The 13,776-nt window shown below is 47.5% G+C and overlaps 1 protein-coding gene across 5 annotated transcripts in view; it reads right to left on the bottom strand.

Moving 5' to 3' along the window:
- Window positions 1-13,776, bottom strand: part of WDFY4 (WDFY family member 4) — a 281,181-nt gene that overhangs the window by 69,053 nt on the left and 198,352 nt on the right. For all 5 annotated transcript variants that reach the window (XM_049697129.1, XM_049697128.1, XM_049697131.1 and 2 more), the window contains 3 exons: window positions 8,398-8,518; window positions 5,235-5,320; window positions 3,701-3,763 (listed from right to left, as the gene is read on the bottom strand). In XM_049697129.1, the coding sequence (XP_049553086.1) occupies window positions 3,701-3,763; window positions 5,235-5,320; window positions 8,398-8,518 (270 nt within the window). The remainder of the gene's footprint in view (window positions 1-3,700; window positions 3,764-5,234; window positions 5,321-8,397; window positions 8,519-13,776) is intronic.

Raw genomic sequence — 13,776 nt, 5'->3', positions numbered from 1 at the left:
CCTGATTATCGTGGAAGAATCATCTTCTTATGGGAATTTACAGCTTCTTATGGTTGTTTTTCTAAGTTCTTTGTTTTTCATTATTTTTCAAAGATACTCTGTAAAGGAAACTCATTCTTTAAAGGAAAGCTATAAAGGACAGTACATACTCAACTGCAGAACTTCATGCCAAAAAATGAATTTCATCCTAACCATTACATTTAAGTTAGCTACACAACTGAGAGAACATTTCGGAAATTACAGACGTGCAGATACAGTAAGGCCCCAAGTATAAGCACTGCCTCACAACCAACAGCTTCTTCCAGCCCAGGGACACTTGTCTTGACGGCACAGCAAGTGAGTATTTCAGAACTTGTCAGGGACCATGGCTGTGGAAGGATGCCTTTAGCCCATTCAAAGGTGTGTACTGTGTGCAACAGAGATTTGAGAGAGGAAAGGCCAGACAGGCAACCAGGCCTTGTATTTCCCTGAGTTTTCTAAACTCTGGGCTCAAGAGGAACTGAGATCACTGGGAAGCAATGGAACTGAGCCAGATCATGCTAGCGCCCCAAAGAAATGTCTGTACAGAAATAAGCCCAAATATTAGGGCTCTATTTTTTCAGAGAATCAATATAGAAAATTATATGCTATAGTGCTCTTTTTCTTTTTTTATAGAAAGGGAATTACCTTCTTTGTTACCCACTATCCTATTTACTCAGTGCCAAGAGAAAGTATGTTCCAGAACAAAAAAGTCCCCCAAACTGTCTGTTTCTTGTGATCTGTCACTGGAAAATGATGTAACCTAGCACAGTTGTGTGGTTTTTCTTAGTTTCAGGACAATTACAGTGACTAGATCATTCCAGGTACCTGATATCACATCTATGTTTTTGTCCTTTAAAGGAGTTTGGGAGGAATTTTTAAAGGATCATTATACCCTGTATTTAGTTTTGAAACTGTTTCCAGCCCTTTGTGGAAGGGTACAGATAACTTTAAGTATAAAGATGTGTGTTTCTTCACATATTCATTTTCAACTAGCTTCCCTTTCCCTGTAACTTCAGCTATTCTCACGTCTCTGCAGAGCCTACCTATGTCTAACGTCATGGAGTTTTCTGGCTATCAGACACGTATCCAGGGGCATCTAGCTGCCTTTACATTAGAAGCCCCTATATGCTTGCAGAGCCTTGCACCTCACAGATGTCCGATTATGCCACCATGCTGGCTTCAGAATGGTCTAGTCTTGTACCATGGGGAGACAGAGGAGGATTATGGATCCCAGGCTGACCTCAGCTTTGCAAGTATTTTCTACTTGGGATTCAGGCCCATAGAACATCCTTGGAATTCAGTTATGGAGGCAGCCATTGTCACCGAAATTCTAGGCAAAACTCTGGTATCCAAAAGCTCTGGTTTCCTGTACGTGGGAGATGGCCTCTAGAGGGGCCAGATCAGTCGTGAAGAGCTGGGGGTTGAAGATATGAAAACCTGTAGCACAGGCCAAGCATCTTGGGCCAGGTGAAAACCTGCAGGATGGATCATGCACTCCTTCAGAGAAGAGCAGCTCATGTTTGCTAGAGTGTGCAAAGTGCAGGCAGGCATTTTGAAAGACTCGGTGTATGAATTGGGCTTTGTCCTTGGTAATCCAAACAAAAAATGGCCAAGTTCATTCCAGGCATGGGGCAATGGCCAGCCAAGCCTTTCTAAGACTGGGAGCCACTACTGCCTTCCCCTCTGAAACTCACGTAGGCACACTGTGGCTGGTAGGAGAAGGGCTGGGAGAAACTCAAAGAGCTGAGAACACAAACGCCTGTATTTAATCAACTGCTCCATAAACATGCCCAAAATACACAGCAGTTGATTCTAAAACTAAGCAAAGGAATTACATTTATTGAGCACCTACTATGAGCCCAAATCAGGTTGATCCCAAAGTCCATGGCTGACCGCAGCAGCACAGCCTCACCACACGCCCTGGCTGCTTGGGTGGTCTCAGAGCCTAGAACCAGCTCTTCAGCTTCCTCATTTTGTCAAAGCTCTTCTCCCATGAGCTTACATATGTATTTCTCTGGAGCACCTCTCCCTTGACTTTCGAAACATATATCCAATGACCTACATGACATCTCCACCTGGATATCTGAGAGGCATCTCAAAATTAACACGTCCAAAATCGAGCCCCTGATATCCACTGCACCACCAAAGTAGTTCCTCACGTGGTCTTCCCCATTTCATCTTCCAGTTGCTCAAGCCCAAATGCTTGGTCTTATCCTTAAGTCCTTTCTCTCACACACACATTCCCCACCCACACTTGATTTGTCAACAAATCCCACCAGATGTACCTTCAATCATGTACAAATATGTCCACAATCTGAGCACTTCACACCATCTTTACTGCCACCACCACCCCCAATCCAAGCCAGCATCATCTCTCACCTGCATTACTGCAAAAACCTCCTAACCAGTATCCTAGCTTCTGCCTTTGACCTACTATGTTCTATTCTCAACACAGAAGCCAGAGTAAGTCTTTTAAAATATAAGTTAGGTCACAAGATCCCTCCAATGTTTCCCATTTATTCAGAGTAAAAGGCGACCCCATCAGCATGAGCCCCCAAGGCTTACATGAACCCTGCTCCCTCTCTCATCTCTGCTCCCACTGACTCACTGCACCCAACCACTATGGCCCCAGCCAAGCCCACCACACTTCCCCTCGGGGCCCCTGCTCTCCTCTTTCCTTGGCCTGAAATGTTCTTTCTTCAGTTATCTGAATAGCTTGTTTCCCCACTTTGTTCAAGTCTTAATTCAAATATTAACTTTCTGGGTGAGGTCTTCCCCTACCAACCTAAGATTTCAAACCCTACCTCGATCGACTTTGGTTGTTATCATTATCTAATATGCTTTATATTTCATTCATTTTGCTTTCTTTCTCACAAGAATGTAAACTCAATAAATGGGGAGATTTTCAGTATTTTGCTTGTTTCTGTGAAGCAGCGAACACTACACATAACAAGCTATGGGTAAATCCTTTTAAATAAACTGATGACACCCATTCCATAGTCATTATAAATATTTTGAACATATCTCCTCCCTGCCCTAGCCCCACATACTCCTGGAGAAAAATAGCAACCACTGTCCTCTTCCTATTCCCCTTCCTAACTGAAATACAAGCACCTACCAATCCGGAACTGGCCTTCCAGAGAACTGGGTACTTGTAAGGCAGGGGCGGGGGGGCACTTAGGAAGGGGTCGTAAGCACCTTGTTTCCTGGGAAAGAGGCTCCATATCGCAGACTCATAAATTAGCATATGCTTTGCACATCACTGTACATTTATTTATTTAGCTTCTGAGTTTTCAGAGCCTCGAATAGCAAGGACAGACCTGGGACTGCGCACACCTCAACCTGAGGGCCTGACACCAAGGCTGGGCCTGGGCTGCCCCCTCTACGGGCAACCTGCCCCCCACCCACCACAGGCAGAGGTGGTTTCCTGCCATTTTGGTCTGAACAAGCCTCAGAGCACTTGGGACTTCAAGTCTGTTGTAGAGGTTTAACTGGCAGAAGGAACTAGGGGAGTAGGATGAGGGTTGTACGAGGATGGGAGAGAGAAAAATTAAGCAGAAGGCAGACTGACACGCTCTTTGCATGCCTTCTTAGTAGCAGGGTCAGGCCAATGAAGAAAGTCAAAGCAAGGCCAACACCTTGCCCAGAGAGCATGGCTGGCCTCCTCCCTGCACGTTACCTTAGGTTGAGCGGGTCCTCCGTGAAGCCTTTTCCTTTCAAGCCAGGTTGGAAAGAGCAGAAGCTAGACAAAGAGGGAAAGGATTATTCTATCAGCAGAGTCAAGACTCTTCCACCACCATAGGAACATTTTCAGAGGCAGGCTAGAGGTTGGGTTTATTCTTGCCCTTCCAGTGGGCCCCATTTGCCCCTAGATCAGGGTGTACCTCTGAGGCATCCCATCAGCACCCTCTGCCATTATATGCTCTAGCCTTAATAATAGCAATGATAACAATAAAACAATAGTTACAATAAAAATTACATGTTTTAGAGACCTCCTCTGGGCCAGCACTGGCATTTCCATTGCTGATTTTAGCAGCCACTGTAGTACTCTAGGGACAAGTCCCATCTTACTTTCATGCTCTTTGAACAAGGGTGGGGTGTGGTTGGCACTATTCATTGTCGGAGTTATGGATGTATAAGACTTCTAGCTCGACTGTGAAAAAAACGTCGTTTAATGCACAGAAATCACAAGGGAACATGAACCTGAGGTTCAGCATTGCATGTCTACTTCTTCGGTTTGGTCTAAAACGGAACTTGAAGACATTTTAGGAGGCGATATAACAGCAGTCCTTCGCAGAACCTCAAACGGAGAATCACAGTCAATGGAGATGCACCCAGAGCTGGCTCAGACAGCCTCTCTGCGAGAGTTGTTTTTCTCCACTCTGGCCCTGCCCTTGGGACCCAGCAGCTGGTCCTGGTGCCAGTGACTGGCCAGGGCCGACAGGAAGGTAAGGCTAGAACCTCTGAGCACAAAATGGCCTGGGACATGCAGGCCAGGGATGTCAAACCTCACCTCAGAACTTTCAACCCTAAGTGGAGCTAAATGTGACCACTTCTCTATTAATCCAGCTTCTGTGTGGTCTGTTTATGGCTAGGAGCCTGCCTTTCCTTTGGCCTCTTCTAGATTCTCTGCAAATCTACATATCTCTAACTTTAATAATATAAATTTAAAATTTAAACTCTAGCTTAAACTCCTTAGATTGATTAATCTCTTTGGATAAAGAGAAGTTAAACTAAAACAGCATGCTTCTCTCTTTAAGAAAAAAGATGTTCCGTGCAGAAGTGGGAAATCAGTTGGTAGGAATACTTTCCAATAAAATATGAAGTCAGAACGAATAAAATTGGCAACTGGGATCTAAAAGGAAGAGTAAGCCAAAATAATTACTTGGAAAATTTTAAAATAAAGCCGGAAAATTCTGGAAGGCCCATTAAATACGTTGTGTCTGCAGATTTTTTTCTCCCTTCAGTTATTACTGTCTCAGACTACTTCAGTTCATGAAACAGAGCCAGTTTCCCAGGATTTAGGGAAGGAGCTTTTATAGTTTTCTCTATACTTTTTTCCATCACTCAGCAGTTCTGTGGGTAAGTTCTTTCTCGTGTCTAACCTAAATCCTGCCCACTGTGGGTTGGGAACAATTCTCCTGAGAACAGAGCTGTTCCTCTCCTATTGGGTCATGATTAGTCTCCTTAGCGGAGGATTTTCAAACCCTTACCTTTTGAAGACCTTACTCCGATCACTGTTGTGGAAGACAAGAAACTTGGAATATCCGTTTCGGAAAAAGATCTCCAGGGCAATGTCCTGTAAAGAGAACCCCTTTTACTGCTCTGCAGTTTCCTGGAATGGAGAACCACCCCCCCACCCCCTCACCAGGACAACAGAGCCATGGCTGTGGGTCATTTGGGACTCTGTGTCAGGTGTGAAAGGATTTCAATCTAAAATGGAACCAAAAGATATGAAAGGGCGAACCTCAGGCATGCGCCCTCAGATAAACGAAACTTAAGAACTGAGAGACTGATTTCCCACAAATGCCTGATTTACAGAAGATCGAGACTTACCTCGTGAGCAATGAACATCCACCAAGAACCCCCCCCATCCTCAAGCCAGTGAACTTACAGCTTGGACTCTGGCTGGACGCCCCCACTTGTGCTCCTTGCCCATAGATACAGCTGACCCTCAACGGATTCGCCTGTAGCTCCAGACAGCCTGCGTTTCATGAATGGCTATTCCTCTGCTATTCCTGAATTAACTCAATTTCTGCTAATTCAAGCTTGCCTCAGTTTACCTCTTTATCTAGGTTGACACAGGCCTTGCAACCTCCTGCAGGGGATATGAAGACCTTGGTGACAGTGACAAATGGGGTCTCCACAGAATGAGTAGGAGGGCAGGAGAACTAAGGGCTCCTTTGGCTGAAGCAGGAAACAAGAGCCCCACTCCCAGGGCAAGCGAGGAGGGGACAAAGAGAGGAAAGCGCCCAGTAACACCTCTAGACACTTTTACTTCCCGGTCAAGGGTTTCATTTCCTGAACCAAAGGGTCATCTTACCAGAAACACTAGGGGAGTGGGCGCCAGTCCCAATCTGGGCAGCATCTTACGCCAACCCACAGACTTGAAGGCACAGGGTGCTTTGCCAAACCACTTTGCTGAGCCATTTTGACGTGGCCACACTGACATAACAATGTTGTTTCAAGGGTATTTTGTTAATGCCTAAATGAACTCTACCTGCTTTCCTTTCTTTTTCCTTTCCTCCTCCCTCCCCTTCCTATCTATAAATAACAGACTTGGAATAGTGATAGAGTGAGTCCACATATAGGATCAGATGGGGTCAGCCAAAGAATACCCAGCATTTGAGGGAGGGCCTGGGAGAGGTGAGGCCTGGCCATGGAAGGAGAGACGGGGAGGGAGAGGGTCAGACTCAAAGATGGGGTCCTGCATCCAACAGCAGTCAGGTCCTGCTCCTGCCTGGCTGGAAGTGAGTTCTCAAAGTCCAGTTCATTAGATTCCTGAGCAGAGGGAAAGTCTCTGTAATGATAATGAAACACCCCTCTCCTCTGTGGGTATACATAAGAGCCACAGATTTGTCTTCTACAAACAGAAATATAAACACTGTGCAAAGAGATGATGAAAGCAGAATTTATGAAGGCTACAGCTTGTCCCAGCAACCTTAAGTGCCCAGGCTCTGACTTTCCTCTGGGAGAATCTAGGGCTGGACAAATGGTGGCCTTGCTCATGAAGCTCTCCCAGCCCCACGTGGCCATCACACATGCTCTCCCACTTCTGGTTTCCACCACGGTCAGGCTAACCAACCATCTGGAAACAATCCCCTTTTACTGGGGAGAAAGACACTCACTTACTGATATCTATTTGCTACTATATATAACCTGTAAGTACACATACAATTATTTTTTTTAAAAGTGGCTTTTTGAGTACTTGCTATGTGCCTAAAATGTGCTAAGTGCTGCTATATATGTAATGGTGGAAAAGACAAGACATGGTCACCTGTTCACTGGAGGGAAATGGAAGCCCAGAGAGGTGCCCGACTGTGCCAAAGCTGCAGGGCTGTGCTCAGGACTGGGCCCATGCTGGCTGTGGTCAGAATCATCAGGGCAGGGCCTCCTCCACCCGCCCCTTTCTAGTTCACTCTCCTTTCAGAGAAGGGCACTAAGGGCAGGCAAAATGAGAACCAGATCTTTGTGGGCAAAAGCAGCGGAGAGGGAGGGAGAGGGAGAGAGCTGGGTCAGATGTCAGCAGCTTGCTGGACCCTTGTCTGCAGGGCAGCTGATCCTCCCTAGAATGAGCACCCCCCCCCCCCCCCCCCCCCCCCCCCCGTGGCAAAGGCTCCCTGAAGCTTTAGTTTCAGATAATAATAATGAGGCCTCCAGCAGGAGGATCAAGGGACAAAGAAATTTACAAATGAAAGGCACACTTACTCTGTTCCCGAGGGCCTAGCACTGTCCCTGTTGGCCTTTTCAGAACAGAGACCCTGCAGCAAGGGTGAGCCAGGAGGGATCTGGGCTCCTCCCCACCCCCAAGGGTGGTCCCTCATCTCTTCCTCCGCCAGCTGCCTGGGAGGCCCCTGGGCACGGATGCAGCTTTGCTATTGCTGAGGTTGGGCTGGTGAAGGCAAGATGTGTTTGAGGCCAGTGGGAGCCCCAGAGTTCTTCCTCCTTTTGCCACTGAGGTGGTGCTCCTAAACCACGTGATGTTTCTCCAAGGTGGGGTATGAGAAGCATGTGGTTGTGGCTAGCTGACAGCAGAGCTCTGCCTCTGGAAGGAATCAGCTCTGTTTAGTGCCTGGATGAGCCCTTGAATGCACTGGACAAGGCTCTGGGATCCTGGTTGGAGGGGACAGTCAGGAGATCTCTAAAACACCTGGCCCAGGAAATGACCGGGAGCTTGAAGGTAGGTGAAGCTGTGAGGAGGGCAGAGGGTAGGGGCTGTGGCCTGAGGAGGTGTCCACGTGCTCAGAACAGAGGGCAGACTGGCACTCCACTCTCAGTCACTGGCTCTGCCACGAGGCAATGGAGCTGCCCTGTCCTGTATTCCCGAATCTCCAAGGCAGCTCTGGGGCATGTCAAGGGGAAAATAAAGCAAAGAGGCTGGATCCTAAATGACACGGTGAGAGAGAGAAGGACCCAGTGGCCAAATGGCAGGGACTGTGGAGAGAGTGAAACAGAAGGCAGAACTCCATCCCAGCCAGGGGGCCAGCCCAACATAGGCCACAGGGAGTCACAGGTGTCTCAAAGGGCCCTGGGCTGTGCACAGGTGAAGGGGGTCAGGGAGGTGTGTCCCTCACATTCAGATGGGGCCTCAGCGGCACCTGGACCACCTGTGCCCGGAAGAGATGGTCCTCTCTCTGGCCCCCTCCCGGGACACACCTGCAGGAGGAAGCGCGCCTGCCGGAGCTCCCTGACGTCACCGTAGCTGTGGCGCTGGCACGAGTAATGGTCGGAGGACCTGTCTTTGCTGCACATGTTGAAGATGAATGGATCGCTAATGCTGAAAAGGAAGCAAGACACGCAGTGAGAGGGTGTCTGGTAGGCTTGTTCCCCTGCAGGCACCGTGCGTGGCCCACCTGAGTTTCTGGGACACACTGGAGGATGTGTCAGCCCCCACTGACCTGATAAACCCTGTCTGAGCGCCTGTCTGTGTCAGCTGTGCCCTGAGGAGGAAGGTGGATCACTGCCCTCACCAGGGGAGGGACAGCAAGACAAAGGGCCCACCTCCAGGACGGATAATGACACAGGGTGTAAGCGTGAGAAGACTCTCTGAGTACAGGGGTCAGAAATGGGCTGGGGGTTTATGGGGGAAGAATGAAAGAGATGTGTAGTTAGGTCTGGAGAAATTTCAAGCTCCTGGAACACGAGGCAGAAAGACAAGCCCTGTCCAGCATGGTGTCAGGCAACGCGGAGCCCTGGGAGGAACAGCCGTGTCAGCCGGGCTAGCACCTAGTGTAAAATGGGACAAAGGGGCAGAAAACTCTGAGTCTTCAAAGAGGCAGGTGGCAGGGCTGACAGCACTGATGGGCTGGAAGACGATGACCCCAGCGTTAGCAGTGGACCCCAGAGCACCATGCCTGGACCAGGGACTAGCGGCACTGTAGAGAGCAGAGGATGGGCCGGCCAGGCCGGATGCTGGATGCCCGCTCCTGGAGGTCAGAATGACTCCCCTTGGGAAGAAAGGGAGAAGGGGGGAAGGAGGAGTCATGAATTTGACTAAGTATTTATCCCAGAAAGAACAATTTTTTCACTGGAAGTAACTGAAATACCTTCAGATAACCAACCAGATGAAGCTTTCCACCGCCAATACAAATGGGGACTTGAGAGAGAAATCTGATTTCAGTAGGGACGGCTCCATTTCTGCTCATCTGAGTTACACAGCAATTCTGCATTGCGCACATTACCACAAAGCGCTGATAAAACACCCTTTTAGCACTGGAGAAAGGAAGGGCCTTCCAAGCACCTCGGCCCTCCGTGAGACTGTGTGCCCACCGCACGGCCGAGGGGCCCCGCACTGGCACTAGGTGGCAGGAATGTTTTACCTCCTCCCACCCCAGCTCCAGGGGCGGCCCTCACCGCCCAGCCTCCAGGGCAGGCCACGCTTCCAGGGGAAATGGAGAGAGATCAGGCCATCACACAGGCCCGCAGGACTTCTCTGAGCTGCGGTCAGAGCTGGTCCAGCATCTGCAGTGCTAAGAGCTCAGACTTGCACACTCTGCAGAATGGTTACTGCCAGGTAGAGGGGAAGGCTACCTGCGTGGGACACAGCCTGAGCCGGCTTTTCAGCACCCACATGGCCAGACCGCACCCTCGCGGACTCCTGCCCCTGCTCAGAACCACGCTCTCAGGGGCCCTGTTCTGGCCACACTGCTGTAGGACTGTTGAAACACAAATGTGGCTGGATGGTTCTGGATGCTTCTGGATCTGGATCTGGATCCAAGCATCTGGATGCTTGGATGTTTTCATTCAAATCTACTGCCGGCTGAGGCCCTCTGTCCATTATTAATGCTTCCCTCTGGGGCTAAGCTGAGCTTCCCCTAAACTCCCCTGACTCCCAGAGAGGTCGTGGAGGTAATTCTGGCTCCTACCCTTGACTTAGGCCAAACAGCATTCCAGGTAAAGGCACTTGTGACAGTGACAATGATGTGATCTGTGGCCTGTGGTCCTGGGGCCCCGTTCTTGTGGGAGCACAGCAAACATTCTCTGTACCTTAGCTGCACCTTTGGTTGGTTTCTCTCCGCAGCTGACTATGAGTGAGTTCGTGGGGGCACAGACCTGTGCCCATGGTTCTCATCCTCCACGTCTTTCCTGGAGCTCTGGGCATGTTTGCTGAGTGGACTGACCACCGTCATGCTCTACAGCCTGCTCAATACTTCCCTGTCCTTGATTAATTTGATCCACGTGCTGAACCCTTACTGAGCATGTGTTATTAGGATTCCCATATCAGAAATGAGGAAACTACATTCCAAAGAGAAGAGGTGACTTTTCCAAGGTCACAAGGAACTGGATTCAGACCAGGTCCTCTGAATCTAAAACCCAAGCTCACGCAGCCGCACCTTTTCTCCCCTGAGGCAGACAGGCTGGCTGGCAATTACAGAGCTTCCCCCACCAGCTCCCTCCTTCCAGTTTACCCTGTGCAGACTGATTCTCAACCTAGGACTCTGAAACACTGGTGACATGAGGAAGAATGCTCTGGAGAATGTTTTTAGGAAGGAGCTTTTAGGAGGAAAGATGGTCATTCTTCTCCTGCTTGTAGGGACTGAATAATCCGTAACGCAGGAGTGCTCAGACAGACTCAGTTTCTCAGGAAGACTAAATTGTGAATGACATTATTGAGTTCACTGATGCAGGGTCCAGACTGGAGTTCCATCGTGCAAAGCATTAGTCACACAGCTAGGACTGCGTCTCTTTGCCAACACTGTATTCTACATGTGCATTAAATCAGGGTTCAGGGCCCCAAGGTCAATGAGTAGAAAGGAGTCGCTGGTCCATGTTCTTCTTTAGATGGAGCTGTGGCCACAGTTCAAAGGATGCTGTTCACAGCTCTTGCAGGACACCTATAATGATATATGCAAATTGCCCAGGGTGGTCATAGTAAAACTTCTAATATTCTTAACTAGGGAAATCACAGTCAACTAAATGATAATCAAGATATTGATTGACTGGGTCTTTGGTAATAGAAGGGGATTTCAAACTAAAACATACTTTGATTTGCCCCACATTTGTATGTATCCAATTGTTGTCAGGAATTTATACCTGGAATTTATACCCAAATAACTTGCTAGATCCCAAACGCTTTACCAGACTCAGCCCACATCTGACTGATCTATGTATCTGTGGAGTCTACCACCGTGCTGGTACAAGACAGACTTTCAGTAAGTATTTGTTGAATTAAACAGAGAGATGATGCCTTAAAACTGCTGACTGATGTGAAGGAGATATCTGACTAAAAGCACCCCGTCACAAGGAGCCAACTGGATGGTCTGGATTCCCACCAAATGAATCAAACGCTACGCACTGTGAGCTCGGCTGCTACTGTTATGGGTTGAATCGTGTCCCCTAAAAGATATATGTTGAAGTTCCTAATCCCCAGTACCTCAGAATTTAACTTTATTTAGAAATAGGTAAATAACAGAGGTAATAAAGGGACGTCATTGAGATAGGCCCTAATCCAGTATGACTAGTCTCCTCATATAAAGGGGAAACTTGGACACAGAGACAGACACACACGGGGAGAAGATGGCCATGTGACCGAGTGATGTATATACAAGCTATGGACCACCAAGGATTGCCAGGGAACACTAGCAGCTAGAAGAGGCGAGGAAGGATCCTCCCCTAAAGCTGTAGGGGGAGCGTGACCCTGCCGACACTTTGATTTCAGACTTTTAGCCTCCAGAACTGTGAGACAATAAATTATTATTATTTTTAAAGCCACCCGGTTTTTGATACTTTGTTACAGGAGCCCTAGACAGCTATTGGGTTGGCCAAAAAGTTCGTTCGGGCTTTCCATAGGATGTTATGGAAAAACTCTAACGAACTTTTTGGCCAACCCAGTTAGTACAGTCACCCTATTCTGCCAAGAAGAGATCCCACTGAAAGCAAAATATAACCTTCTAGAAAGGGTCTTACTTTCTAAGGAAAGTTCCAAAGTACACAAGCCAATCCCTGCTGGAGGACTGGCAGTGCCCTTGAGTTTTGTTTGGGATATTTTCATGGCACGCTGGGGAGTCTCCTTCAAGGTCTAATGCTCAACTGTACTCAAATTGATGGCAGTCTTCTAGAGAAACACTTCGGAGGTGACTTAGCTCTATGTTTAACTGGCTTATTTACGTATCTTCCTTAGTCTCCATGGTCAAAATAAGACTTAATCCCCACTGATCTGACATGATCTAATGGCCCATCTCTGAGAACCACAACTCCACGAGTGCCAGCATTTTCTTAGGGCAGTAGACAGGGGATCAGAGAGAAAGCACTGTCTGGTTAACAAACACTTCTTTGAGGTACGGTGACTAAAATTACCTATGGCAATTCCCAAACGATATTCCAAGGTGGTAATTTATTCTCACTACTCTCCTATTTGCATTCTAGAAAAGTACCTTTCCAGACTTGAGTACGTCCAACCTGACAACTGGGCTTCTGTTGAAAGTGCAGATATAGTCAATTTGATCATGATTACATACACCTCATAAACACAATTTACCTAATCAATAAGGTCTTATCTAACACCAACTCAATTTAAACCAGAGGTGGAGAGTGAAGCAATGGTTTATGCAAGTCATTTCATGGGCACGCCATGCATATACGTAGAGGAGAAAGCTTTCATCAGCTCTCAGAAAGGCAAGTCAGCAGTCCATATTGATCAGTATCAATAAAACATGAGCAATAAGATGGGATGAGTGTGCCAAGTATTAATTATGCTCCTGCCTTGGAAAAAGAACAGAAGACTCACTGCAATTGGTGAACGTTTGGTATGAATAAAAGATGGAAATTAGCAGAGAGAAAAAGGCCAAGCATTTTAAAACAAACCTAAATCAAAGGAGGGTGGGCTGACATCTATCCTTCCGTACTCCTTAAACTCTTGCTTCCTGACATAGGCTGGAAATGATATGACACCTGGGAGTTAAAATTCTTAGTTATTGGCAGGTAAGGCTCTGGTTCCTCTGTCAATAGTCTTAAAGAGTGGTTCTCAAAGTGTAGTCCCAGACCAGTAGCATCAACATTAGCTGAGAACTTGTTAAAAATCTTCAGCCCTAACTCAGACCTACCACATTAGAAACTGGGCTGATGAGGGGTCCCAGAACTCTGTTTTAACAAGCCTTCCAGGTGATTCGATGTAGTTTAGTTTGAGAGCCACTGGGCTAAGAGGTCATTTTGTCATTACTTGAGCCTTAGCTAACCAGAAAAGAAATCTACACCTAAATTTCTCCAAAAGTGATGAAAACATACAACTTGAGAACTGAACCTTTAGCAAAAGTGCAAACACAATCAATTTGGTTTTGAATGGCAGTACTTTATAAACACTAGAGAATTAATCAATAAGAACCGAATGAACCCAAGTAGACCAACTGCATTGGATCCTAAAGAAGAACCTCGGAATTTCCTGCCAAAGACCTCTGGTATTAGTTGGTGTAAAAATGACTCTTCAGATTTCTACCCAAGTCTCACCCATCCTTCAAGACCCAGATCTTAGCCTACTTCCTCAAGTACCTGTCCCTCACCACACAAGCCCCATGCCATCTCTCCAAGCATGAACCCCAA

The sequence above is a fragment of the Orcinus orca genome, chromosome 14 (assembly GCF_937001465.1).
Source record: "Orcinus orca chromosome 14, mOrcOrc1.1, whole genome shotgun sequence".
NCBI lineage: Eukaryota > Metazoa > Chordata > Mammalia > Artiodactyla > Delphinidae > Orcinus > Orcinus orca.
The sequence above is the reverse complement of the archived record's forward strand: the minus strand, read 5'-3'. Positions and strand labels throughout refer to the sequence as shown.